The sequence below is a fragment of the Lepidochelys kempii genome, chromosome 7, assembly GCF_965140285.1.
Source record: "Lepidochelys kempii isolate rLepKem1 chromosome 7, rLepKem1.hap1, whole genome shotgun sequence".
Taxonomy (NCBI): Eukaryota; Metazoa; Chordata; order Testudines; family Cheloniidae; genus Lepidochelys; species Lepidochelys kempii.
This window is the reverse complement of record NC_136386.1, coordinates 74,140,688-74,168,481: the sequence shown is the minus strand read 5'-3', so window position 1 is coordinate 74,168,481 and position 27,794 is coordinate 74,140,688. Positions and strand designations below refer to the sequence as shown.

Below are 27,794 nucleotides of genomic sequence, written 5' to 3'. Positions count from 1 at the left end.
AGCTCATGGGGTAAATCACTTGGTTGCCACTCCTTACCATCATCAAACAAATGGCATGGTGGAGAAGTTTAATGGAACTTTGGGGGCCATGATACGTAAATTCGTAAATGAGCACTCCAATGATTGGGACCTAGTATTGCAGCAGTTGCTCTTTGCCTACAGAGCTGTACCACATCCCAGTTTAGGGTTTTCCCCATTTGAACTTGTATATGGCCGTGAGGTTAAGGGGCCATTGCAGTTGGTGAAGCAGCAATGGGAGGGATTTACACCTTCTCCAGGAACTAACATTCTGGACTTTGTAACCAACCTACAAAACACCCTCCGAACCTCTTTAGCCCTTGCTAGAGAAAACTTACAGGATGCTCAAAAAGAGCAAAAAGCCTGGTATGATAAACATGCCAGAGAGCGTTCCTTCAAAGTAGGAGACCAGGTCATGGTCTTAAAGGCGCTCCAGGCCCATAAAATGGAAGCATCGTGGGAAGGGCCATTCGTGGTCCAGGAGCGCCTGGGAGCTGTTAATTATCTCATAGCATTCCCCACCTCCAACCGAAAGCCTAAGGTGTATCATATTAATTCTCTAAAGCCCTTTTATTCCAGAGAATTAAAGGTTTGTCAGTTTACAGCCCAGGGAGGAGACGACGCTGAGTGGCCTGAAGGTGTCTATTACGAAGGGAAATGTGCTGGTGGTGTGGAAGAGGTGAACCTCTCCATGACCCTTGGGCGTATGCAGCGACAGCAGATCCAGGAGCTGTGCACTAGCTACGCGCCAACGTTCTCAGCCACCCCAGGACTGACTGAACGGGCATACCACTCCATTGACACAGGTAATGCTCACCCAATTAGGGTCCAACCTTACCGGGTGTCTCCTCAAGCTAAAACTGCTATAGAACGGGAGATCCAGGATATGTTACAGATGGGTGTAATCCGCCCCTCTGAAAGTGCATGGGCATCTCCAGTGGTTCTAGTTCCCAAACCAGATGGGGAAATACGTTTTTGCGTGGACTACCGTAAGCTAAATGCTATAACTCGCCCAGACAACTATCCCATGCCACGCACAGATGAACTATTAGAGAAACTGGGAAGGGCCCAGTTCATCTCTACCTTGGACTTAACCAAGGGGTACTGGCAGGTACCGCTAGATGAATCTGCCAAGGAAAGGTCAGCCTTCATCACACATCTCGGGCTGTATGAATTTAATGTACTCCCTTTCGGGCTGCGAAATGCACCCGCCACTTTCCAAAGACTTGTAGATGGTCTCCTAGCGGGATTAGGAGAATATGCAGTCGCCTACCTTGACGATGTGGCCATATTTTCGGATTCCTGGGCAGACCACCTGGAACATCTACAAAAAGTCCTTGAGCGCATAAGGGAGGCAGGACTAACTGTTAAGGCTAAGAAGTGTCAAATAGGCCTAAACCGAGTGACTTACCTTGGACACCAGGTGGGTCAAGGAACTATCAGCCCCCTACAGGCCAAAGTGGATGCTATCCAAAAGTGGCCTGTCCCAAAGTCAAAGAAACAGGTTCAATCCTTCTTAGGCTTGGCCGGTTATTACAGACGATTTGTACCGCACTACAGCCAAATCGCTGCCCCACTGACAGACCTAACCAAAAAGAAACAGCCAAATGCTGTTCAGTGGACCGGAAAGTGTCAGAAGGCCTTTAACAAGCTTAAAGCGACACTCATGTCTGACCCTGTACTAAGGGCCCCAGACTTTGACAAACCGTTCCTAGTAACCACAGATGCATCCGAGCGTGGTGTGGGAGCAGTTTTAATGCAGAAAGGACCTGATCAAGAATTCCACCCTGTAGTGTTTCTCAGCAAAAAACTGTCTGAGAGGGAAAGCAACTGGTCAGTCACTGAAAAAGAATGTTATGCCATTGTCTACGCTCTGGAAAAGCTACGCCCATATGTTTGGGGACGGCGTTTCCACCTGCAAACCGACCATGCTGCACTAAAGTGGCTTCACACCGTCAAAGAAACTAACAGAAAACTTCTTCGGTGGAGTTTAGCTCTCCAAGATTTTGATTTCGACATCCAACACATCTCAGGAGCTTCTAACAAAGTGGCTGATGCACTCTCCCGTGAAAGTTTCCCAGAATCAACTGGTTAAAATCGTCCTTGAGATGTGGAAAATATTGTTAGTCTTTATGTACTTGGTAGTATATTTAGAGATGCATGTGTCTTATTAACTCTGTTTTCCTAGAGCTCCAGGAAGAAATCCCAGCCAGTGTTTCACCCTAGCTGAGATTTGGGGGGCGTGTCATAAATATAAAGGGAAGGGTAAAACCCTTTGAAATCCCTCCTGGCCAGGGGAAAGCTCCTCTCACCTGTAAAGGGTTAAGAAGCTAAAGGTAACCTCGCTGGCACCTGACCAAAATGACCAATGAGGAGACAAGATACTTTCAAAAGCTGGGAGGAGGGAGAGAAACAAAGGGTTTGGGTGTCTGTCTGTAGTCGTCTTGGCCAGGGACAGAACAGGAATGGAGCCTTAGAACTTTTAGTAAGTAATCTAGCTAGGTATGTGTTAGATTATGATTTCTTTAAATGGCTGAGAAAAGAATTGTGCTGAATAGAATAACTATTTCTGTCTGTGTATCTTTTTTGTAACTTAAGGTTTTGCCTAGAGGGGTTCTCTATGTTTTTGAATCTAATTACCCTGTAAGATATCTACCATCCTGATTTTACAGGGGGGATTTCTTTATTTCTATTTACTTCTATTTTTTATTAAAAGTCTTCTTGTAAAACACTGAATGCTTTTTCATTGTTCTCAGATCCAAGGGTTTGGGTCTGTGGTCACCTATGCAAATTGGTGAGGCTTTTTACCAAACCTTGTCCAGGAAGTAGGGTGCAAGGTTTTGGGAAGTATTTTGGGGGGAAGGACGCGTCCAAACAGCTCTTCCCCAGTAACCAGTATTAGTTTGGTGGTGGTAGCGGCCATTCCAAGGATAACGGGGGTAATATTTTGTACCTTGGGGAAGTTTTGACCTAAGCTGGTAAAGATAAGCTTAGGAGGTTTTTCATGCAGGTCCCCACATCTGTACCCTAGAGTTCAGAGTGGGGGAGGAACCTTGACACCAGTGTCGTTCTCCTCTGCTCACATACGTAAATTAGGCTCATGCTCAGTTGCCTTTCTTAATTGGAGCCAAAGAACACTTATGAACCAGATAGACCCCCAAGCCCACAAGTTAACACCACAGACTAGGTAACAGCGAGTATTCTAAACCTTTTAAAACCAGTATTAAAACTGGTTGTAAACATATTATGTAAGCACAATGAAATAACTGGACAATGTGATAAGAGAAATGTTCCATTGTTAAGGATGACCTATAATAATCACTATGCCACCTAACGAAGAAAAATCTTAATATCAGATTGCCCAGAAATTCACAATGTACTGTATAGAGATATTACTAATGAGATATTACCATGAGAGTAGGTTGTGTGACGTAATATAACATATTCTAATGTCAATGTCTACTTCGAAGCAATAATGCCAAAACTGTTTGAAGCTTGGTTGAACAAGCACTTGTTTTAATAGAGAGTATATTTCACTGAAAGATAGTCCTGATCTAGATACAAACATTCCCAAATTCTGGGAGGTTCAGATCCATAGCTTTAGTTTGTGCCCAGCTCTAATTTAATTTAGGATTAAGGATCAGATAGATGAGCTCTTAAATCATCCATCATTAGATTGCCAGCCCCTCTGCAATGACATTATAGAATTCTGCACTGTTCTGTTTTACTGCAAATCAAAGTCATATTTAATTATCCCCGACTGGGGCTTGATCTTCCAAGTGCTGAGCAGCAGGGTCCTGATCCAGCAAAGAACGTAAGCATATATTTAACTTCAAGAATTTAAGTGGCCCCATTGAAATCACACGCAGAATGTTCACCTGGCAGCAACAAATCCTTCTCTAGTAGCTACACTGATCCATATTTTACATAAAATTTACGTTACTGGTTATAATTGGGGGGAGGGACCACAAAAATGCTCCAAATGACTCCCAGAAATCCTGGCGGACAAAGCCTCATGGGAGTTTTTACAGGAGAAGCCACACGTATTAGAGCCTGTAAGAAGTGATGCACTCTGTAGCATTGCAAATATCTGAATGGAACACAGAGATGTAATATAATTCCAGAAAACACTGAATAAATATTTGTGAACTCTGCCAATTTATGATCTTTTTGCAACATGATTTAATTTTCTCAGTGCGGTAATGAACAATGAGGAAAAACGCTTCCTTTCAGCTGAACAGGAGGAATTCTTTAAAATATTTGCATTTAAATTCTTCAACACAAAATACAGAGCAGAGGCTTCCTAAAAAGGTCTCCAGGAGTTGGTGAGCTACTCAGAGTGAGCAAGCTCCCCAACATAGTTAAAAGATCTGCAAATGCCCCATGGAAAACTCCACAGAGCACTCAGTTTAAAGAATGTTCTGTCTGTACATGCCCAAGTTGTTAGGTGGCTGTCTAGTTTACTGGGCAAGCTGGGGGTGATTTGTGTGCTCCTGCTTTTGGCAGTGTGTGATACCCTAAAGAGGGAGAGAGTGGTGGGGACAGTCCTTGCAGAAAGGACTCAAAGGTGGCAGGACATGCTAGATTGGGGTGGGAGGAGGATAGCACCTGGCTTCCCCTTCCCATTTGGCCTCTATGGATCTACCAGGCCCCCAGTGGTTCTTCTCCCATCTCCCCGACCCTGAGACATAGAGTGGAAGAGGAGCCAAATCTCTTGGAAGAAGTGGACACTCAATCAATGGCACCAGAGGCATTTGGAAGTGCTAAAGCAGGAAAGGAGAGGACAGAGAAGCCACCTCTTTCTGAACCAAGGGACCTTAGAGATATCAGAACCTCAACTCTTACATTTGAAATGTTGACATTTTGCTGTCTGATTAGACCAGCGAATCTTCAGGAACTCTCCCCGCACAACCATCCTCTCCCTATGGACAGCAATGCCTTCTCTTCTCTCCTTGCCCTTTTTGCTGCTGAGTGCTCCCCTCCTCAAGACTCCTTCCCCAACATCCTGTGGCTCTATCCTTAGAGGAGAGAATGAAGAGCTGTGGGCAGAGAAGCAAGCTTGAATGGACCTTGGGCAATAGGGTAGTCACTCTTCCCTGATAGCTGACAAAGGCATATGCTCAGAAGAGGAGGATAGGAAGTCAACATACCTGAAAGATGGACTCCCTTATTGAATTACCCCATTTGGCATCTGCATAGCTCCAAATGAATAAGCCTCATTGGCTCTAGGGGCCAAGAGTTCAGCCTGTTCCTTTGGAACAATAATATTTTGCAGCTCCTCCTCTTCAGCCTGAAACATGTCCCTCTGCTCCTACTCATTATCAGCACCCTCACTGACACCCTCCATGCCTGATTTCAATGTCATCCTATTCATTAAGTCAGTCTAACAGTATATAATCTTTAATTGCAGCAACATCTCCATCAAGATCGAACCCCTACATCCCCAATAGCTTGGTCCCTCTTAGGGATTTTGCATTCAATCTCAGTTTTAATGCCACAGTGCTTTGACATTTAGAGTCAGAACTGCCTGGTCAGGAGAAGGAACATTATGAGGAAACTGTGCTGCTTTTGCCCTTAGCCCTCTTGCTTCCATGTTCTTGGGAATGTTGCCTCTATCAGAGCAATGCTTTCTGATGTTTTGCATGAGGTATCGCCTCTCCTCCTGTTGTTGAAGTGATTGCTGCTGATCCTTGCCATTTGCTCTGGAAGCTATTCTGAAATAGACCTATATGTGGGTAGGGAATTCATCCATGGCCTAACAGGGAACCCTGGCCTACAAAATAAAAACAACAATAATGCCTTCTACTTAGAGATGGAAACACTAGCAAGGCAGACGAACACTCTAGATCAAACTGATGTAGTGTAAGCAAGTTATATTCGACTAAAGTCAATGGAGCTGCAGCCACTGACACCAAGTGTGAATGTAGCTGAATATCTAAAGGAAAAACTGATATGGGCCTCGACTGCTGTTTATGGGCTTCTTATCATCAGTGAAGCAGCAACAGGCTCTAAGAGTGGTTTAAACTAGCAGAGACCTTTGTCCTGCTAAATAAAATGATAAGACTTTCTACTTAGGAATGGAATTTATTTTATTTTTTTTACAAACCCTGTCACCATGGCAATGAGTCGCTTTCCTTACGAGTAAAACAAAACATAAACTAACCCTCGGCAGACTAAAACACTACTAAAAACTAAAACACCTAGTTATCATAACTGTCACTATTTGGCATCTAAAAGCCCCAGTCAGGATTGTGGCCTCATTGCACCAAACAGTGCAAACAAAGAGCAAAATACAGTCCCTGCCCCAAAGAATTTAGAATCTAAAGCCCTGATCCTTCAACCAATTACACACATATGCGAGCAGTCCTATTGAGTTCAATGGAACTACCCCTCCATGTAAAGCTAAGCACATGCAAAAGTGTTTGAAGGATCAGGGCCAAGAAAGTCAGACAGAAATAGACAGACAAAAAGTATTAGCCAAAGAACATATATACAACACATCAAAAGCACGGAACTTGTCAGAAACTCCCACCACTACTTAATGTCTCCAAAACAACCTTCTCCCCTTCCTGCATGACTTAGCCCAGATGAAAAATACAGAAAACAAGACAAATACAAACAAAAAATACCCTTAAAAGCTTCAGTTCTGCCATGAACTCCAAATGGGCTCACAGCAGTCAATGGGGCTCTACCTTTACAGAGATTATTAAAGGATCAGGGTCTAAATTAACAAGAAAACATACTAACCATGCAAACAAAAAGCTGAAACAAAATGATTAACTAAACACTAAGCTGAAAAAATGGCCTATAATATTATTTATTATTGGTTCCTAAATATTAATTAATACTAGCTGCACATGCCATAGCATCAAACTTTCTTTGGCTTTGGGCAGCTGCTGTATTTGAATGAGACTTAACCGACAGGCACAGACATTCGTCCTACACAGTCAACTGAAATATCACTTTCCCCTCACAGATGGAATTACTAATTGTGGTATTTTTGCCAAAGGGGAGGCCCTCTCCCACATCCCCCGCCCCAATCCCTCCTAAAAACAGCCTTCTTTCCGAGCTTACTCATACTTTAGATAAAGACAAGGCCTGATCATCTTCCCATTAAATCAAAAGGGAGCGGGATTGAACGCTTGGTGATTCATTGTGCAAACGTTTATTTAAAAACCTGTAATATCTGCAGGGTTGTCTTTTGAATACAGGAATTAGAGCTTGCCTAATCACGGCCTCGCTCCTTGAGACCCCAGCCATAACTGGCACTATCAATGCTGTTTATTACAATTATTATTATTTAACATTTATATTGTGATGGTACCTCAAGGCCACAATCGCGTTGGTCCCCACTATGGTAGGTGGTGTGCAGACAGATAATAAATGACAGTCACTGCCCAAGGATATTACAATCTAGAAGAGAGCTTACAGTTTACATAGGGTAGACTCTGCCAGACAGGAACCCATGGGATCTTTTATAGTAACCCCAATTCACATCCCAACCAATGGTCCAATCCTGCATTTGTGTGTGTGGCTGGATTACTGCATCCACAAGTTAGTGGTACTTGGCACAGGGGCAGAACTCTCCCCACAAGCAACAAATTGGAAAATCAGGGCCCAAGCCATTAAAATTCATCTTTTGAAGAGTCTCCCCTCTCCAGATAGGAAGCCAACTGTTTTGCTCAGTTACTACCAAAACCTCACATACTGGGGGCGAGGGGTGTGGAGGGGGAGGGGGGAGTTCAAATGAAACACAGCTTGTTCAAATGTTGTATGAGAATCTTGAACCAGGCAAGTTTCTTTTGGGTTAGAGCTACCAACATTTCATGTAGCTCTGTATAACCAGCCAGTGCAAATATCTGGCAGAAGCCGTGACAGATAAAGCCCAAAAAGAGAACAGTAAGTATAGGAAGTTGCATCCAAGTAGCGTTGTGTCATTGTGGCAGCTGATTCTGCGCTACAGCTATCCAAATGACACAAGGAAAATTAACATCACCTCAAATACAACTGAGTAAACATCTCCCTACACATGCTCTTTTAGAAATGTGATTCCCACCCCCATGCACTGAAGAAAGTTTTTGGGGAAATGTTTCAGTGCAATTGAATAATAAAAGTCAAACTGGTTAAAGATTTCCCACCAGAACAGTATTCCATCAGTAAATGCTGATTTAGTGGAACTGGGACCCCTGAGCCCCAGCTGCCAGCCTTTTTGTCTGGTGGGCTATCAGGAAGTCAGGTATCCCTGGGCTGGCCAGCTCCCCAGGCCCCTGGGCTGCCTGGCTCTTCAGCTGCTCAGCTAGTGGGCTACTGAGGAGCCTGAGAGACCAAAGAACATACTTCATTTTGGAAACACCAAAACGTTCCCACTGCTAGAAAGCTGTGGTGTTTCCAAAATAAAATACTGAGGAATTTCTGTTCTTTGAAGCATTTCTGGCTTTTCATCATGATTTGGGATGAAAAAAAAATTCCAATGAACTCACAATTTTTTACTGAACTGAAATTCTCTCTCCTGGCCAGCTCTGAACCAAAGGTTTTTCAGCACGCATATGGACAATGAATTGCTAAAAGAATGAATACTTTGTTTGTGTGACTCTCTATTTGTAAACTAGAAGGAAGAGTCATCATAGTGCATTTGCACACCGACTCTCACAAACATATAGGCAGGGATATATACTACATATGTGGAAGTGATATCCATAAGCAAACTAGGAAAATATAGCATAGACAAAACTACTATGAGGTGAGTGCACAACTGGTTGAAAAACCATATTTAGAGAGTAGTTATCTCCTAAACAAATAAATGTGCCAGTTTACAAGGAAAAGAAAGCATAATTCCCAGCCCTCCAAACTCACATTTGGATCTGAGTCAAACTGGGGTCTTCTTATCCATCATTACCAGAAATAACAGTTCTTCTGTAGACCAAATCAGGCCCTCAATTACACCAGTCCATCCCAATCATCTTCAAATTATGCACTCTAACCCCCAACTAGTGCCAGTGGTTTCTGCTGGCTCAGTGGTTTCCACAGGTATATCTGATCAGCTCCATCTTGCATCCTGCTTCTGACCCAGCATAGCTCTTAAACATGCACTTAACTTTAGGCATATAAGCAGTCCCATTAAAGTCAAAGGGACTACTGAAGCTGAAAGTTAAGCATGTATTTAAGAGTTCTGCAGGGATCAGGACCAGAGTGCTCAGAGCCTTTCAAGCCCTTAGTGAACAATTCTGCTGATACTGTACAAGGAGGACTGAAATCCAACTCTTACACCCTCGAACCTTCTGGCTCTGCAGGGTAAACAAAGTCAGAGTAATACAATTTTTCTCACTGAAGTAATCTCATCTGATGCTGAATATACACAGAATAGTTCAGTTGCAAAAGAGGCCATTTCTACATGCTTATTTTTCAAAGTAGAACCACACTTTAACCACAAAGTCATTTTCCCCTCTCTTCTTCCACCACAATGACAATTGCTTACTATTGTTATTTGCACTTGTTATTTATATTACAGTGTCACCTAGAAGCCCCACATGAGATTAGGACCACATTGTGGTAAGCATTTTTTAAAAGCTCTATTTTGATGCTGTATTGATAGCATAAGAAGAACAGAGGTACAGTGGCAAATCAAGGCTGACTTTCAAAAACAGTAGCCTAAAGTTAGACTTCTAAATCTATATTTATGCTCCTAAATGACTGGATAGGCTTTCAGTACTAATCAATTGATAATCTTCACCCAACGGCATGTCTTGAAGCCTATAGATCCAAATCCAAGGCCCAGAAAGGGCCCATGAGCATCTGAAGGGCGGATCTGAAGGACAGCTGCTGTCAACTCCGAAAATCTGATAGTGTTGATCCCTACATCTGAACCTGGCCCAAGATCCACCCTTCATTTATCATTAGAGAAGGAAATGAAATATAGAAAATTTAGGATCTACCATAGACAAGGAGCCACTGCAAAGCTGGCTGCAGTTATTTTCTGAAAACAAGGAGCAGGTTTTTAAAGTTCACATTGGATTATTAAAAAACAAAACAAAAAAACATCCCCTATGCCAATGGTTTTCAACCTTTTTTTAATTTGTGGTCCCCTAAAAATTTTCAAATGGAGGTACAGACCCCTTTGGAAATCTTACACAACCTGTGGATCTCCAGGAGTCTGTGACCATGGGCTGAAAACCATTGTTCTATGGTAACAACAACCTTTCGCTGATCCCTGAGTCAGAGTATATAAACCCCCAGGGGTCTGTGGACCACAGGTTTAAAACCATTGCACTAGGCCATCATGCCTTTTATTTGAGTATTTTGAAGGGTTATTGTGTAAATTAAAGCAAGGTATTCTACACTTCTTGCAATATTAATTAAAATAAAAACTGCAGCTGGTGTTTAACTACTACTCAGTCCCAGCAGCAGGTTTCAGTCACTTTACCTAAATCAAACATATCATAAAGTTGGCATGAAAATCATATTGTCTCAACCAAACACATCTGGTGAGTGACACATGTTTTCACTTAAAATGAAAATAACAAACTACCTCTATTACTAATGCAGATGTGTTTTTAAACTGTTCACCGTACTGATTTCTTCTACCACTCACATTTGGAAAGCTAAAATCATTAGGGAGATTAATAACTAAGATGAAGAAAACAACAAGTTCATTCTTCTATTCTGATATCATAAGCGTCTCATACTTCATTATGAAGTTGTCGCAGTGTGACTTTGTAAAGAAAAATAATTACTTTTTGTTCAGATGGTAATCTCTTTGGGGAAGGGATCATCTTTTTGTTCTCTGTTTGTACAGCTCCTAGCACAATGGGGCCCAAGTCTATGACTGGGTTTCCTAGATGCTGTGGTAATATAAATAATAATAAATAGCAATAATTAAATAGTGTCAAGAATGAGTACACCTGGTAGCTTGTTGCTAGATTGTGATATTCCTACTAATGCTGAATAGCACAGTACACAACTATTATATCTTTATACCATGAGTAGTTCCACCAAAGTCAATGAGACTACTGGACTATGGCACCACTCAACTTTGTTGTGTGTGAGTTTACTGAAACTGACATATAATCTAAAACTGGCTGAACTTGGAGCACTGCGGAACCCAGTGAATTTAGGATTTAGTTGCTGCAGAGTAAGTTGGGGTGTTGCCTGCATCAGTACCACTAATCTCATGGCCAAGGAGGACTGGAGAGGGATCCTTTTGAAGCTTTGGCCCTGGTGCCTTTGGCCCCTCCTGTACAATAAGCCATTATTCTCGCTCTCCCTCTCCCTCAGTTTGAACACCAGTCTCACTTTATTTGTGGGCCTGATTTGGTATCACTGAAAGCTTTAAAGCAAAATCAACAGGCTGCTCCATGCGTTGATGATAACCATTCTTATTAGGCCAGACTAATCACGTTTCTTAGCTTGAAAATGTCATCACTTCTCTAGCTAAGAAACAGTATTTTTTTTTTTGCCATTTTGATGGTTGTTCTCTATTTTTCATTAGATCAGTGGTTCCCAAACTGGGGTTTGCGAAATGTTACAGGGGGTTCTCAGGAAAAAATTCCCTAATGGCGGACAGAGCAGTCCCTAGGAACCCCGGGCAGCACGGGGCTAGCAGCCCAGAGCCCCTGGACTTCCAAGAGCTAAGCAGATCAAAGCGAGCATATCTGTCACACTGAGGAGATTTAAACTTCAAGACTCCTTATAAGAAATGGAAAGAGAGGTGGATATTTTTTGCTGTTTTTAAAATTAAATAGGCAACTGGTATTGTTTTTAAAATTATTATGAAGAACAAGTTTAAGCTTTGTTGTAACGTGTATTGTTTGCCTGGACTGCTCAAGACCTGAATGCTTGTGTAGGAGGAACTCTGAGTTGGCTTCTTAAATACCTTCATGCTGTTTCACATCTGATACTCCTTGACGAAACATAGGAGCCTTGTCTTATAACAGGCTTATTCAAAGTGATATAAGCTACAAAAGTGAGATCCTGGAAAAGTGTTGCTGTTTGCATAATATAATAAAAATACTGTAATGGTAAATAATAACTAATAATAAATAGTGTGTAATAAGCATGTCATAAGAACAAATTTTATATTTCCAAGATCATTGCTTTTATTATGTATACTCAGGTAAAGGACAAAATCCCTGGAAATATTCATGAATAGGAGGGGGTTTGAGAGACTTGACATTTTAGTGAAAGGGGTTCACAGGTTGTTAAAGTTTGGGAACCACTGCATTAGATGGATATGCATAGTTATAAAACAATGAAAATAAGTCAGTGATTTATTTTCCTAGACTGACTCCAACATTTTGGGTGGAGATGCAAATTTCGCTAACTGCATATGATTATTAAGGTAGGTTTTGCAACTGTACCAACATGGCTTCTCTAGAATACTACTACTCTTCTCCTGTACACAGATGAGACTGGAAACACTCCAATACCGAACAGCTGAAGGAAGCGCACACACAGAGAAAAAGAGGTTTTATTCAGCAAAGCTGATGAGTTCAGGAAATGATGATAACATATACCACCTTCCCATTATTAAGAGATTGATTGTTCCAGGAAAGCTGTTCTCCTTATTAGAAAACTATTTGGGATATGACAGTGATAACTCATTAAAGATGCCAGTGCAGGAAAGTATTCGGTAAATAAATAAATAAATAAATAAAACCCAACAGCTCCACCCCCCAAAAAAGTGATGAACACTTTCAGTAGCATGTTATTATCACGAAAATTAAGAACACCAATTCCTGTCTCACAAAAATCCTTTAACATTCGATTAATCCATCAGGAGTAACACAAATAATTCCAACTCTACTTAAGAGAATATAAGATTTTAAAAGCCTCAGTGAGTAAAAGGTTAATCATGATCCATGGTGAAATGTAAAAGAACACTGAAAGCTTCTGGTGGAAAATGGAGGAAACAACGATTGATTAGCTTGAGAAAAACAAATAAACCCTGCTTCCAATCCCAAACCTCCTGTTCCTCTTTAATAGCTAGTCATTCTTATACTCAGAGAAACCTGGTAAGGGTTCTGAAGGTGCTAGTAGGCTATGTCAGATAATAGGGAGAGAAAAGAAAAAAAGAGTTCACAAGGGAAACCAAGCCATTATAAATATATAATGTAAATAACATTATAAACGTTAGTTTGAGAAAGGAGAATAAAAGAGATTTCAGTGCTACAGGAGTTACAGTTTGAAAGGATAATTGTGTAAAGACATTTTTCTAGGTGAGTAACGTATTCCATATCTTCACCTTTTTTGGGTGGATCCACAATTCTGGGCATACAGTTGGTTAATTGTTAACAGATTTAATACACAAAAATACAAAGTGAAGTGGTTCCACTTTTAATTTTTGTCACCACAAAATGTTTTTATTTCCTTTTGTGGCTATATCATTTTGACAGCAGATGCACCTAAGAAATCCTTCATGGAGAGAACTACACAGCTACTAAGACAAATTAAACCACAGCTAATAATTAGTATTTGTCCAAGATCTAACTGCCTATACATTCAGTTAAACAGAATTTGTAAGACTTTTTGTAATAGTGTCAAATGGTGACTCCAAATAATAAGACATTCTTTCATAGCGATGAGAATCACCAAAGCAGAGATGTTACGAACAAGGGGAAAAAAATAAAGAAAAGGAGTGTTTTTATTACAGCAGAAACTACAGATATGAACAGAATATTTTACAGTGAATTCTAAAAGTTCCTCAGAAGTTTCAAATATGTGCACAATACTGCTCCATATCTTAAATGAGCTAAAAAGTGTTATATACTACCTTGAGTTCTCATTTTTCACTGAAGTACATCAAACTTAGGCTCTGGAAGACCATCCTTTGGGGTTATTATATGAATTGAACTTCTAGCTATATTACATAACTTAGTTCAACACTTGAAATATGAAATAGAAGCAAACCTATAGCAGTATGATGTTGGTCACTGTTTACCACTCTAATATTGGCCAGCGTTGTTCTAGTAATAAAATAAATATTTATATTTTCAGCTGTTTAGAGCAACATTAGGGAAAGGGTTCCCTTGCATTATGGGATCGTTCCTGCATCTTTCTGGTAAAAATATAAACCAAAATATACTATAACCAAAGTTCTATAATGGCACGCTGTGATTCCCATATTCATCTTGGTACCACTGAGCACATGGTATCAGAAAATAATTGGGATACGTCCCTCTTGCTGTCAGATATGAAAGAAATACTAATATTTTCTAACTAAAGTGACAGCAAATGAAAAATTGCTGTCCAGGAAGGAAAGATGAACTCTGCTTTCCTAACAGGCTTTCAATGATAGTTCCTAGTTACAGATCTAGGTCAGTATTTTAAGAGAGGTGGTGGAGTTGCAACTCATTGTAGCTAAATATATACTGATTAATTACGGGAACTTTTCAAAGTGCACCTCAGAATTCTGCTGTGCTCATCAGTGAAATCCTGTACCCCTGTTGCTTTGGAGCCCTTTATGAGATTGTGCTCTGCGTAGCTGGGTAACCGGAGAATATGGACACTTCACATGGAAGAGCTATTCTCTTACACTAATAACTGTAGATAGCACAGAGAAATGGTATAAATATAAAATGTATTTTACTTTAATTATATTTTTCTCTGAGTGGATCAGTTCTGCTGGTAATTCCATGAAAATAGCTACCCTTTGTCCCAGGTTCTATCTGGCATCCTACTTTGAGATTCTTAATACTGTCTAAGGAAGGATATATCCAGTGGATGGGACAAGATTTGACTGTACAAAAGAAGAGCAAATACAGCCAACAGGCAAACACTGTATAGGGAAAAGACACAGCTACTAAAGGGATTGGGGCCATATAAGTATCTAGCTAGAATATGGTATAGTGGATAAAGGATAGACTCCCATCAGGCCCTCTCAGAGGTCCAGAGAGGCCCATGCCACTTCCAGCTTTTGAGGTGCTAGCCATAATAAAAATTAAAAATGACAACACATGAAAACAAAATAAGGCACCAAAAAACAAGTCTGGAAACTTATCAAATGCCAAAAAATTAACAAATTTTTGTCTAAATTTGAGGCCCCCTTTGAGTTTGAGGCCCAGGCCAAATTACCCTCCTGGCCCGCCTTCTGATTGGCCCTCTCTCCCATGTCTTGCAATGGTGAAACACAAAAATTCAAGTATAGGGTGTTAGTTTGCTTTGCATTTGGTTGTTCCTAGGCCAGAACAGATTTCCATAACGGAGGACACAGTTAGTTTTTCTTCTATTCTTGGCTTGGTCCTTAAAAATGATGGATGATGGCAATCTTTACAGTTAGGAAATGTTTGCAACTTTAAGACCTGTTCTGTCTTAACTGTTGTAGTAATCTTTATTATGCTTTATTGATAACCTTTTTCATTAGTGTTTTTTATTGGTTCATTCAGGGCACTTTGTAAGCATCTTTACAGTAGACCAATGGAACAATAAAATGTTGTACTGGAAAAAAATTGACTGCTGCATCCTGCATTCTCTCCTCCTGTAGCAGCCAGACAGAAAAAAGTATAAAGGGGGGGGGGAGGAACCATATAGAAGTGGGGTTACTGAGTGGAACGATTCTTGCCGTATAAAGAAACCAAATATAAATAGAACAGTGAATGGAACAATGATTAGGAGAGCGGGCAGAGCAATGAAAGATGATACAAAATGCATAAAGCAGTTCTGCTTCTGAGATTACAAATGAGTAGGCTATATTAAAGAGAAAAGCAGAACTTCAAAGAAACAGAGAGGTGAGAGGTTCGAAATCCCAAGATTCGAATGAGCCCTTTGAATATTGGCTGACATATCACGAGAACTGCTGCTCTTGTTAGAGTTCCACCACTGCAGTTGAGCAAAAAAAACCATGTAAAAGCCAAAGATTTAGCAGGATATCCACTGTTGTGAGCCAAAGGATCAAGAGCCCAGCTGATGAATTTTGGCATAGTCATATCCAAATCACTGTCCTTATTTGGCCTCTAATGCAAATGTTTGTCTAAACTTAATCTGGATCTCAACACTGACTCCTCAAGCCATTTCAACTACAGAACTTCCCTAGAAGGGGAAGAATGAATAGACACATCACAGAATCATAGAATATCAGGGTTGGAAGGGACCTCAGGAGGTCATCTAGCCCAACCCCCTGCTCAAAGCAGGACCAATCCCCAATTTTTGCCCCAGATCCCTAAATGGCCCCCTCAAGGATTGAACTCACAACCCTGGGTTTAGCAGGCCAATGCTCAAACCACTGAGCTATCCCTCCCCCCCATAAATTACAATGCAGCACAAGAAATTATAGAAATCCACCAGTACTTCACTCTTCCAACAGCCTCCACTATAAACCTTCCTTTAAAAATCACAGCTGGAGATGTGTAATGCATGTTTAACTTTCAGTTGTGCTCTCCAAATTTTGCACCCACAAAAATGACTCATGCTAGTGTTTGCACCTATACGTTGCACACATGCCCAACTGGTATGAAAGGTTAGTATCCATCTCATCTGCTGCTGAACTATGAAGATTCACTAGTAGAAATAGACACCGGTGTGGAGAGCTCCTAAGAAGCTCCAAATTTTGTGTAGTATGGGGCTTCCCAGGAGCACTTGACTACTGGCGTCAACACTGAGGAAAGTCAAGTGAGGCAGCAGCAGCTTTATTACATTTCTGCTTGTGGCTGGTCTTGGGATGGGGAAGGAACAGTGCTGGCCCGGAGGACAGCCGAGTCTTTCCCCTGGAATTTCTGTGCCATGGTGCGTCAGCAGCAAAGCATTTCCAAAGAAATGCTCCTCTGTGTGCACTGGGAGTCCAAGCAAGCCATACAGAAGACTCAAAGGCAACTATTACACTACAGGTGTTTTTCTCCTCTCCTAGTTAACTCACTTGAGTCCTGTACTCTTTTTAGCCATCTCTTTTTTATGAGATCCTTAATCATGATGATGATGGGTTATTTTTAATAATGCCCCCCCACACACACACACACACAAACCCTTCCTGTTTAGGTGCCCGAGGTGCTGCATAGACATGTTAAAATACTGTAAAAATAAACAAAATTAACAATATAAGAAATATTGAAAATCAAATCCTGTCGCATCAGTAAGAAAAGGGCTGCTTTCAAGCTCAAGCAGTTCCAATTCAAGGTCCCAGCAAGTGCAGATACCTACGAGTTTTCTTGCTACCAAAAAAAACCATCGTAACAGTTTCACAGTAAGCCTCTCTTTATTCCCCAAAACGAGCTTTTTCTCTAAGGCCATATCTACACTACAGGGCTAGCCCCATAGCATAGATGCAGACTACAGTGGTATAAGGGGTTTCTCTATTTCTGCAGGAATAACACCTCCCTGGGAGATGGTAGCTAGATCGACAGAAGCATTCTTCCATTAAGTTAGCTGTATCAATGCTGAGAATTCAGTAGGCATATCTATAGCACTCAGGGGTGTGGATTTTTCACATGCCTGACCAATGTAGCTATTTTGACCTAAATTTTAAGTGTAGACCAACCCTAAGAAGTAAGCCTTCTACTACTTTTTCCACTATCTGGGATTTAGAGGAAGTTCTCCTTGATTTTCTTTAATATATATATATATATATATATATTTTCAATGGAACTTAGAAGTCTATCTTAGGTACTTTTATGGCCCCCATTACTGTAGTATCTGAGTAACTAACAATCTTTAAAGAATTTATCTTCACAACACCCCTGTGCACTACGGAAATGCTATTAGACCCCTTGCACAGATAGAGAACTGATGCATAAAGAGGCAAAGTAATTTGTCCAAGGTCACACAAGAAATCTGCGGCAGAGGAGGAACTTCTCCCTAAACACTGGCCCATCCTTCCTACTAGCATCCTGGGAAAGCAGGCAAGCTACTGTAAAATTTCAGCTCTCAAAAACAAAACAGAAACCCACACCAAAAACAGGTAAACTTAGGAAGTAGAGCACAAATAAAGAAACCCCAAATCATGAGATGACACAAGAAGCAATTATAACATCAGACATAATATACTCTTCATGTGCAATCAGCAAATGAACATGTACAGATGCATTTAAAATATTCATAATGTCTGATGCAAGGACCTATTTGACAAAAGCTCTAATTTAAACTCTTTCAAATTTGCAGACAGCTTACTTTATGCCCTAGTTTTTTTACGATGCGGTACTTAATTACCATCAGGAGAGCTCTCCTAAACCTGAGTTTTGGAATATATATGTAACTGTTGAACTGCTTGTATTTTGCTTGCTAACAAGGAGCAAAGATGGAAGTTACATCATTGCTAATTAAACTCATAATTACATATGGCTGGCTTAGTCAGACAGCAGATCACATGGCTGTCAGAAAACACAAACAAATCAAAGCATAATCTATCATGTAAAAGTTTAGATCATTTTTTTGTGGATTGTCTCATTGGAGGGCTCCATACTTTACACAAAGTTCTGAAGTTGGCAATTGGAAAAGCAAAGTAGAATTGCTTGGACCTAGCAAGAAAGAACACTTGGGATTTACCTGGGATGGCCTAGTGATCATTTGATTTTAACTGCAAGGTCCCTGTAAGGTTTTTGCCCTTAAGGGACTGATATAGCCCCTCAGCCTTCCTTAAGGTGTTTGTCTGAAAATTTCTCTAGATTTTCAAAAATGTTTAAAAATTACTCAATCAGTCCTGGTAGAACTTGGATCATTGCCTTCTCATCCCCAGCAGCAGCTCCTCACCAAGTGCCACAAATCTGGTCCCTTGCGGACACTATATTCATCTGCTCCTCTGTCCCAACCTGGGTAATGTCTGGACCTTGAGGGCCTTATTTTCAGATGCCCCAAGCACTCACTACTTCCAATTATCTCAACTGGAGATGTGAGTGCTCAGCACTTCCCAAAATCAGACTCTAGGACCTCATTGTCTTGTTGTTTTCTGCAGCATCCCCATGGTCACTGAGATCTTAAGTGTACACAATCATCAGTGTTCCTCAAGACATCCACCTTGCTTAGTATTGTAGATCTGGGAACAGCAGGGTATCAGAGTTAGGAGGAAGTTGAAAAGTGTGAAGCCAAGACAGGAAAAGGGGATGTGGCGAAGGCCTTTAAAAAGTGGGGCTACAGATGGTTACAGAAGCATAAAGTGTAGTTCACCAGGAACTGGAGGATGGACAGGATGGCCCAGACCTTCTCTGTGCTATCTACACTGTGTTTGAGCTCCTAAAACATAGCCAACCATCAGTGCAGTTCTGGTGCTCCAACATCCAGAATGCTGGAAAACTCCTGCAATGTGTGGGAACTCCTGAGAACCTTAGGAAGTCCACAAGAGGGGAGTCATGTGCTTTTGGAGAAGATGCCTCTCCTAACGGATTCATAGATTTGGTCAGGGCACAGCCCCTTTTCTTCTGGGGCTAACAAAGTCTTTGAGCAACCTTCTCTAGCCTCCTCTCGGATACTGCACTATCTGGTGTGTTGGGACTGCTTTCTTCCCCCTGTACTGATGCTCCTAATCTGACTAATTTCCCTTTCTGTGGACTTTAGGAGGGGCATTGGAGCTCAAACAAGGGTCTGGCAAATCTTGTAAAGCTCATCAGTGCCATGATCTTTAAATGGCCTACTGCCATTCTGCAGTTTCTAATCTGACATTTTAATTTAATGAATTTGCTTTCCAACAGCTTGACTTTGCTCTGGTGCACATCTCTTGAAGATCTTGCTAACACACACTATTTGTGGTTTCTCTGAAAAGCCGTTTTGTAGCTGGCATGCGGAGAACAATGAGTATTAGTAGAATGATTGACATCTGTTTATTTTCTTCTATACTTCAGCTCTCTGCTAGTCACAGATAACATGCGGCAAATTTAAATTCTAGAGGGAGCTTGGGAGCAAAATCAGGCTTGTAATGAACTTAACTATGTTGCAGCTACTGCTGCACCATAATACTAGTTTCTCCCCTGCTGGCAATTTAACAGCAAGCAATACTGCACACCAGAAGACTCTTCTATGGAGAGAGAGCGATAACAGCATATATTATATAGGGGTTCAGTTTCCTAACACGGAAAAAATGCAGGAGGATTTGATCGCTCTCAGTTGGTGGTAAAATTGTCAACTATTATTTATGGTGCCTCAAATCTCACTATGGGAGGGAAAAAAAGAAATTCAAATATATATTTCCCTTCTACAAAAGGTCTTATCTGGAAAAGTTCCAATGACTAGTATAGAAGGGAGACAAAAGTTATTTGCATTATACATTACTTCACTGAAACCAAGTAGTAGTAAGATCAGGAAACACAGATGCCAACTTTCACTCGTTAAATAAGCACCCCGACTTTCACAATAAACCAGAAATCAGGCTAATCCCATTTCAAAACAAGCCAAATCCCTAAGAACCCCAATACTCTATGTGACTAGATCCCCCCAGCATGCAGTCTGGGACTGTTGTGGTTCCACTGTTCACCCCGACTCTCTCCCCACCTTGTCACTGTTTACCCTTTGCCCCTGCTTGCCCTCCCTTGCACTTGCTTGCTGGGAGCTGATCAAAAAAAAAAAAAAGAAGAAGAAGCAACAAGCTACATGAAGCCAAACACTAGCCAATAAGCAACTCACAAGCCAGTTAAGCCAAAAACAAGCCCAATTTCTGTGTTATTTTCACAGGTTTGGCATGTCTGTCTGGGAACTTGCAGACTAGGGTCTGATGCAGCAGAAGAAACACATGGCAGAGATGAAGTTTCAGCCTCAGGGAAATCTCCCACTCTGTGGCTGGTGATGAATTAATTTTTTACAGGAAATCTGTGCCTACCTGGCTGGGGCATGAAATCATCTCCACCATATTGAAGATGGAAGGGGGCAGCCAGTCTTTTGAACACGTTTAGTATTGTTTTCAGGGAAAGTGGCACTAAGGTGACATTAGAAGTTTCCAATAAAAACCAAACACAAATCTTAAAAAAACAGATTCTTTGCAGAGGAAAAATCAGGTAGGGACACAGGTGGCTTTCAACCACTTTTACATCCCTCAGTGTTTAAACTTTCTGGCCCCTACTATAAGTCTGAGCAGCCTTCAAGCTGCTGTAAATTGTGCTTAACTACTCATAGTCATAAGATACTCTTCTAGCAGCTGGGGACTGTCAAGGAATAGGACCACCCTGACCACCTAGGGATTTTCCATTGTACAACCAGAATTCTCAAAGGACAAGATCTGCCAGCTTTCTACCACCAAAGAGGTGTAAAACAGCTATAGAAAGTGTGACAGGGCGCTATCAGCAGCATCCCGATCACTGATATTGCCTCAACCTGAGGAAGGCCACAGGCCCAGCTGGGGGCAATTATACATTTTCTGTTGGGGGACTGGGAGCACTGGGTAACAATCACTGGTCCAACAAGGTAATTAGGGTGAATATAAGGGGAAGAAACAGGAATCAAGGGGCAGCTCAGAAGGAAGCTCAGGGGATGAGGGCTACAAGGAAGCCTACGCTTTCCGTAAGGCTGTGTTGCACAATATTACTATGTAAGAGGGGAGCAAATACACACCTTGGTGGAAGATAAACAGCCCAGTGTGTGTTTGTGACTGTGAAACCATCTGAACTGACCAGGCAGTGAGGGTCACCAGGCAGTGATGGAGGCACCTTGTGACAGAAGGGCTGAGAATTTGGGCCAACATCTTTCTACTAGTTACTGAAGAGACATGTAAATTCAACCTCACAAATACTATTTTTTCAATTTAACATAATATTTGAATAGGTAGGGATTTTTCCTTGCCAAGGCATGAATTTAGGACTCTGTGTGTGTCGCCTTAATGACATACCAGCGTTGAATTCCCAAGACTGCTTTTTTTAATAGGATATTTTGACACACCATTCCCTGTCCCAAGAGTTAGAAGCTTCCATTGTCTGTTATCCTTCATTCAGTTTTGGAGTAAAATGGGAGGGAAGACTCACTTGACCAATGTCTGTGAAATAAGTCTATGGATAATCAGAAAGGGCAAAACTCCAAACAACAAGAAAGTTGAAGACCCAACATTAATTACTCTTGCCAGCATCAGGGCATGCCATAGAGTTCTGAGAGTGACCTGCTCTATTAGAGATGCACTGTATGAGGGAAACCAAGTGTTATTGTTCCCTCATCTTAGCCTCACTATTCAGGCCAGATGGAAGGAACTGGCCATTTAAAGGTGCTCCTTTTTAGATGAAGGAGTTAAGGTCTGAAACATATTTGTAGCAACAGTCAAAACAAGGGTTTTTTTAGCAGCTAGCACTGCAAGTTCAACACAGCTTTGTTATCAGATACCAGGTTGATTTCTGCCTTGTATATCATCACTGACCATAAGGAATCTGTTATTGGGACCTGGCAGTTGCCATTTTGTTGACAGTTGGCCACAATTACATTTCACGGGCCAACACTGGAAATGCACTCTGTGTCATAACTCAAGGTAAAAGGCTGATTGCTTTCTGAGGTCACAAGACAAAGTCAAATGGGTCCTGTAACTGAACTATCATTTTAGAGATTTAGGTAGAGATTTTCCAAGACACTTAGTGGATTTGGATGGCCAATTCTGATTAATTTCAATAGGAATTAGGTGTCCAAATCCCATGAGAGGTTTTGAATACTTCAGCCTGAAAAATCTGCTGTTGATTTTACCTCTCCACTGAAATTTTTTTACTGCATCTATTGTGCTCTTGTCTTCCACTGAAATCAGAGGAGTTTTAGGAAGCACCTGACAGATTGCACAACGAACTCCTTCTACTACAAGAAACTGTAACATTCAGAAGTAGGTCATTTTTCAAGCTCTACAGCTCATTGTTCCTGACTTGAGTTTAACACTGATTTGCGCATTGTGCTTCCACCTCAAACCCATATTACAATTTGTTACCGAAGTCAGGACTGAGCATTGTGGCAATTTGCAGCACTCATTGTCTACCATGAACAAAATCTTCTTATACTTGCTGTGCGCATGAAGCATTTCCTAACGGAGCATTCTCTGTTTGCAACATCACACCCAGACCACTATTATAGGATGTATATATAAAATGACAAGTTATGGTATACAGGTTTTATTAACGTGAGTTTGGGATGACAATATTACTCATGAGAGATTAAGTCAACTGGACTTAATCAACTGGACATTTAGTTGCTGGACTACAGAGAGGGAAAAGGGGATATTACTGCAACTGGTTGTGGGAGTTCTCCTTTAGCTTATGGAGTAGAGGTCTCTATGTTAGGACAAGGATTCTAGTCCTACCTCCCCCGTATGTATATTTGGGAGATATATAGTAACTGTGTCTATTTGTAGCACAAGAATTCATTACATCAGCACCTTCCACGGTTAGAAGAAGATCCTGTGTCCCTTCATAACACTGGGAATCTTCCATTTCCAGTGGAATAAAGCTCTCATTTCACTTATGGGCCACAGGATATCAGACCATAAATCTGTCACTGGGGAAAGACTGATGACAAACTGCCTGCCTTGCACTTCATTCAAGTGTATAAGGTAGTGGCCGTAGTAAGGATGTTTTATTAAATGTGCATTTCTCTGCATATATGTTGGCAATATCATTGTGACAAATTACAGAGCCTTGTAATAAACTGCATTTATTCTGCACCTTTATCCTCCTTACCTTGCACTCATTCACATCTGATAAGAGTATTTCCAAGCCTCTGGGCAGTTTTTGGACAACTGCCATTTAAAAAAAACCAACTTGCCAGCGAAATGCTTCCTTTTTTCCTCCTAAATATGGATAAACTTCCCAAAATTACACTGGCAAGAAGTGCAGGGCTCTTAGGGAGTTAGTCCATATTTGAGAAGAAAGAAGGAGACATTTCCCTGCCAAGCTGATTTTTTTTTTTTTGAATGGCAGAAATTCTGCCCAGAATTCCCAAAATTGCCCAGAGGCTTAGAAATACTCTCATCAGATGTGAATGAGTGCAAGGTAAGGAGGACAAAGATAAAGAATAAATGCAGTTTATTACAAGGCTCTGCAATTTATCACAATGATACCGCCAACATATATATATGGAGAAATATATATTTAATAAAACAACTTCCTTACTGCATCTACTACCTTAGAGTCTGATTCTGCCATCCTTTCTCCCTTCCTAGGAGTACCTTGCTCTTCAAATAGTCATAATAAATCTGGTCTTTTGATTTTAAGAGTGTGCCTATCATTTGGTACATGGAATTTTGTGTGCATAATCATTTTCATGCAGTACTATATAAAACTGCAGATGACAACATACACAAAATTGCACATGCAAAACTAGAAGCCATATGTTGCACGATGTCATAGAGATATAAATTCTATACCATTCTTTCAGATTTCCTCTTTTACAACCAGAAATATTAAGACTCACAAATATAGGTAACCTAAATAGTGACGAAGAAAACCTGCATAAGAAAATGAGTTCTCTCAGTTAGGGAGATTTGTATTTTCCTTTCAAATCAGCAAAAGTTTTCTCTTAAAGTCTAAGTGCCATGATCTTCCTTATACAAATGTGAAAACTGCTTGGCATTTGTAGGAAAAAGAGGGAAATAGGGAAGGGAGAAATGCAGACACTGAAAATAAGGAGAAAATTCCCTCCAATATTCTCCTTCTCTCAAGAATGAACATTCAAAGGGATGATGCATATCTATGAAATTGAGGTTTCCAGCTCTGTGTAAAGAAAGGCACTTACCTTATAGGATTATCCATCCTTGATACTGTGAGAAATGCTGCTAAATTAGCTGTGTAGGATGAACACACAATAAGGGTAAAGAGCCACCAACTTCCCATCACAATGCGCATAGCCACAGAATTGATAGCAGATTCACCACCTACAAATAAGGAGAGAAATTGAGGTCTCACAGAAACCTGCATTTAAGATCACCTACAGTACATGTTCCATGTCTAAAGTGACACTGTGAACAATCCCTATGAATTTTACTTGATGTTCAACTTGCATTAACAGATCACCCCATCAATATGTTCAAAGACCTATCTTAAGTAGGTCTGATATTTTATAAAAACATACTATCTAACTGCTAAGTCATCCAGAAAGTTGTAGAATACTCTGGTGTACTGGTGAGGTTGATCTGCAACAAAAAAAATACTAACCTGTGTTAAAATCACTGGTTTGAATTAAATCTTGTAAAATTTCTACATCAACCCTCTGATCCCACTTGCCTCTCACATAGTCATAGAATAATGCTCTCAAGAAAATCCACACAGGGCCTTACCCAGAATTGTCAGGATCTAATCCACAGAATGACTTCCATAAATACAGGCAAATTAATAATAAATAATAATAATAATTAATAATGCAATATCACTATCTAAACATAGAGGTTAAATATTCAGAGTATATCAGAGTAGACCTATATTGTCTGTGAGGGGGTAATATAACTTTTAAACTGAGTACAACTGTTCAAACTTCTGTATGCTACTTATGCTGAATTAAATAATATGAGATTGTGGCATCAGCTACACCACACTGCACTATAAGGTGAGTAGAAAGTTGGCTAGATTGTCGGGCTCAACGGGTAGTGATCAATGGCTCCATGTCTAGTTGGCAGCCGGTGTCAAGTGGAGTGCCCCAGGGGTCGGTCCTGGGGCCGGTTTTGTTCAATATCTTCATAAATGATCTGGAGGATGGTGTGGATTGCACTCTCAGCAAATTTGCAGATGATACTAAACTGGGAGGAGTGGTAGATATGCTGGAGGGCAGGGATAGGATACAGAGGGACCTAGACAAATTGGAGGATTGGGCCAAAAGAAATCTGATGAGGTTCAATAAGGATAAGTGCAGGGTCCTGCACTTAGGACGGAAGAACCCAATGCACAGCTACAGACTAGGGACCGAATGGCTAGGCAGCAGTTCTGCGGAAAAGGACCTAGGGGTGACAGTGGACCAGAAGCTGGATATGAGTCAGCAGTGTGCCCTTGTTGCCAAGAAGGCCAATGGCATTTTGGAATGTATAAGTAGGGGCATAGCGAGCAGATCAAGGGACGTGATCGTCCCCCTCTATTCGACATTGGTGAGGCCTCATCTGGAGTACTGTGTCCAGTTTTGGGCCCCACACTACAAGAAGGATGTGGATAAATTGGAAAGAGTCCAGAGAAGGGCAACAAAAATTATTAGGGGTCTGGAACACATGACTTATGAGGAGAGGCCGAGGGAACTGGGATTGTTTAGTCTGCGGAAGAGAAGAATGAGGGGGGATTTGATAGCTGCTTTCAACTACCTGAGAGGTGGTTCTAGAGAGGATGGTTCTAGACTATTCTCAGTGGTGGAAGAGGACAGGACAAGGAGTAATGGTCTCAAGTTGCAGTGCGGGAGGTTTAGGTTGGATATTAGGAAAAACTTTTTCACTAGGAGGGTGGTGAAACACTGGAATGTTGCCTAGGGAGGTGGTGGAATCTCCTTCCTTAGAAGTTTTTAAGGTCAGGCTTGACAAAGCTCTGGCTGGGATGATTTAATTGGGGATGGGTCCTGCTCTTGAGCAGGGGGTTGGACTAGATGACCTCCTGAGGTCCCTTCCAACCCTGATATTCTATGATTCTATGATTCTACAGTAGATTTCTCTGTGACGTTTCCAGCACAATTATGCTTGACCTTTAGTTAAAGACAAAACTCTGTTAAACAACTGATTTTTGCTAGTCCCTCTGGTGTCTGCTTATGTTAAGAAACATAAGAAAGGCCACACTGGATCAGATCAATGGTCCACCTAGACCAGTGGTTTTCAAACGTTTTTTCTGTCAACCCAGTTGAAGAAAATTGTTGATGCCCATGACACAACAGAGCTGGGAATGAGGGGTTTGGGACATGGGAAGGGCTCAGGGCTGGGGCAGAGGATTGGGGTGAGGACTGTGTGGTGGGGACAGGGATGAAGGCTTTGGGGCGCAAGAGGGGGCTCTGGATTTGGGGCGGCTCAGGCCTGGGGCAGGGGATTGGGGTGTGGGAGGGAGTCAGGGCTCTGGGCTGGGGGTGCAGGCTCTGGGGGGGAGCTAAGATTGAGGGGTTTGGGGTGCAGGAAGGGACTCTGGGTTTGGGGGGGCTCAGAGCTGGGGCAGGGGATTGGCATGCAGGGTTGGGGCACGGGCTTACCTCAGGCAGCTCCCAATCAGGGGCATAGCAGGGGGACTAAGGCAGGCTTCCTGCTGTCCTGGCACCGAGGACCATGCTGTGCCCCAGAAGCTGCCAGCAGCAGGTCTGGCTCCTAGGCGGAGTCACGCAAGCGGCTCTGTGCGGCTTTCACCCGCTGGCACCGCCCCCCCGCCAGCTCCCATTGGACAGGAACCAGCCAATGGGAGTGCAGAGCTGGTGCTTGGGGTGGGGGAAGCATGCGGAGCCCCGTGGTCCCCCTGCCTAGGAGATACCTGCTGCTGGCTGCTTCCAGGGCGTAGTGCAGTATCAGAACAGGTAGGGACTAGGCTGCCTTACCTGGGCAGCACCACCGACAGGACTTTTAATGGCCCAGTCGGATGTGCTCACAAGAGCCGCCATGACCAAGTGCCTTATATTCCGAGTACCAGTAATGGGTCGTGACCTACAGTTTGAAAACCACTGATCTAGAACAGCATCATGACTTCCAACAGTGCCAGATGCTTCAGAGGGAATAATGAGAACAGGGAAATTATTGAGTAATCCATCCCCTATAGTCCAGCTTCCAGCAATCAGAAGTTTAGGGACACTCAGAGCATGGCGTGGCATCCCTGGACATCTTGGCTAATAGCCACTGATGTATCTATTCTCAATTCATTTTGGAACCCAGTGATACTTTTCACGTTCACTACATCCACTGGCAATGAGTTCCACAGGTTGACTGTGCATTGTGTGAAGAAGTACTTCCTTACATCGGTGCCGGCCTACTCCTTCGTACT

General features: G+C 41.7%; 1 protein-coding gene across 5 annotated transcripts in view; it reads right to left on the bottom strand.

Moving 5' to 3' along the window:
• GRID1 (glutamate ionotropic receptor delta type subunit 1) overlaps positions 1 to 27,794 on the bottom strand; it is an 834,382-nt gene that overhangs the window by 56,032 nt on the left and 750,556 nt on the right. For all 5 annotated transcript variants that reach the window (XM_073353357.1, XM_073353358.1, XM_078853794.1 and 2 more), the window contains one exon: positions 24,610 to 24,748. In XM_073353357.1, the coding sequence (XP_073209458.1) occupies positions 24,610 to 24,748 (139 nt within the window). The remainder of the gene's footprint in view (positions 1 to 24,609; positions 24,749 to 27,794) is intronic.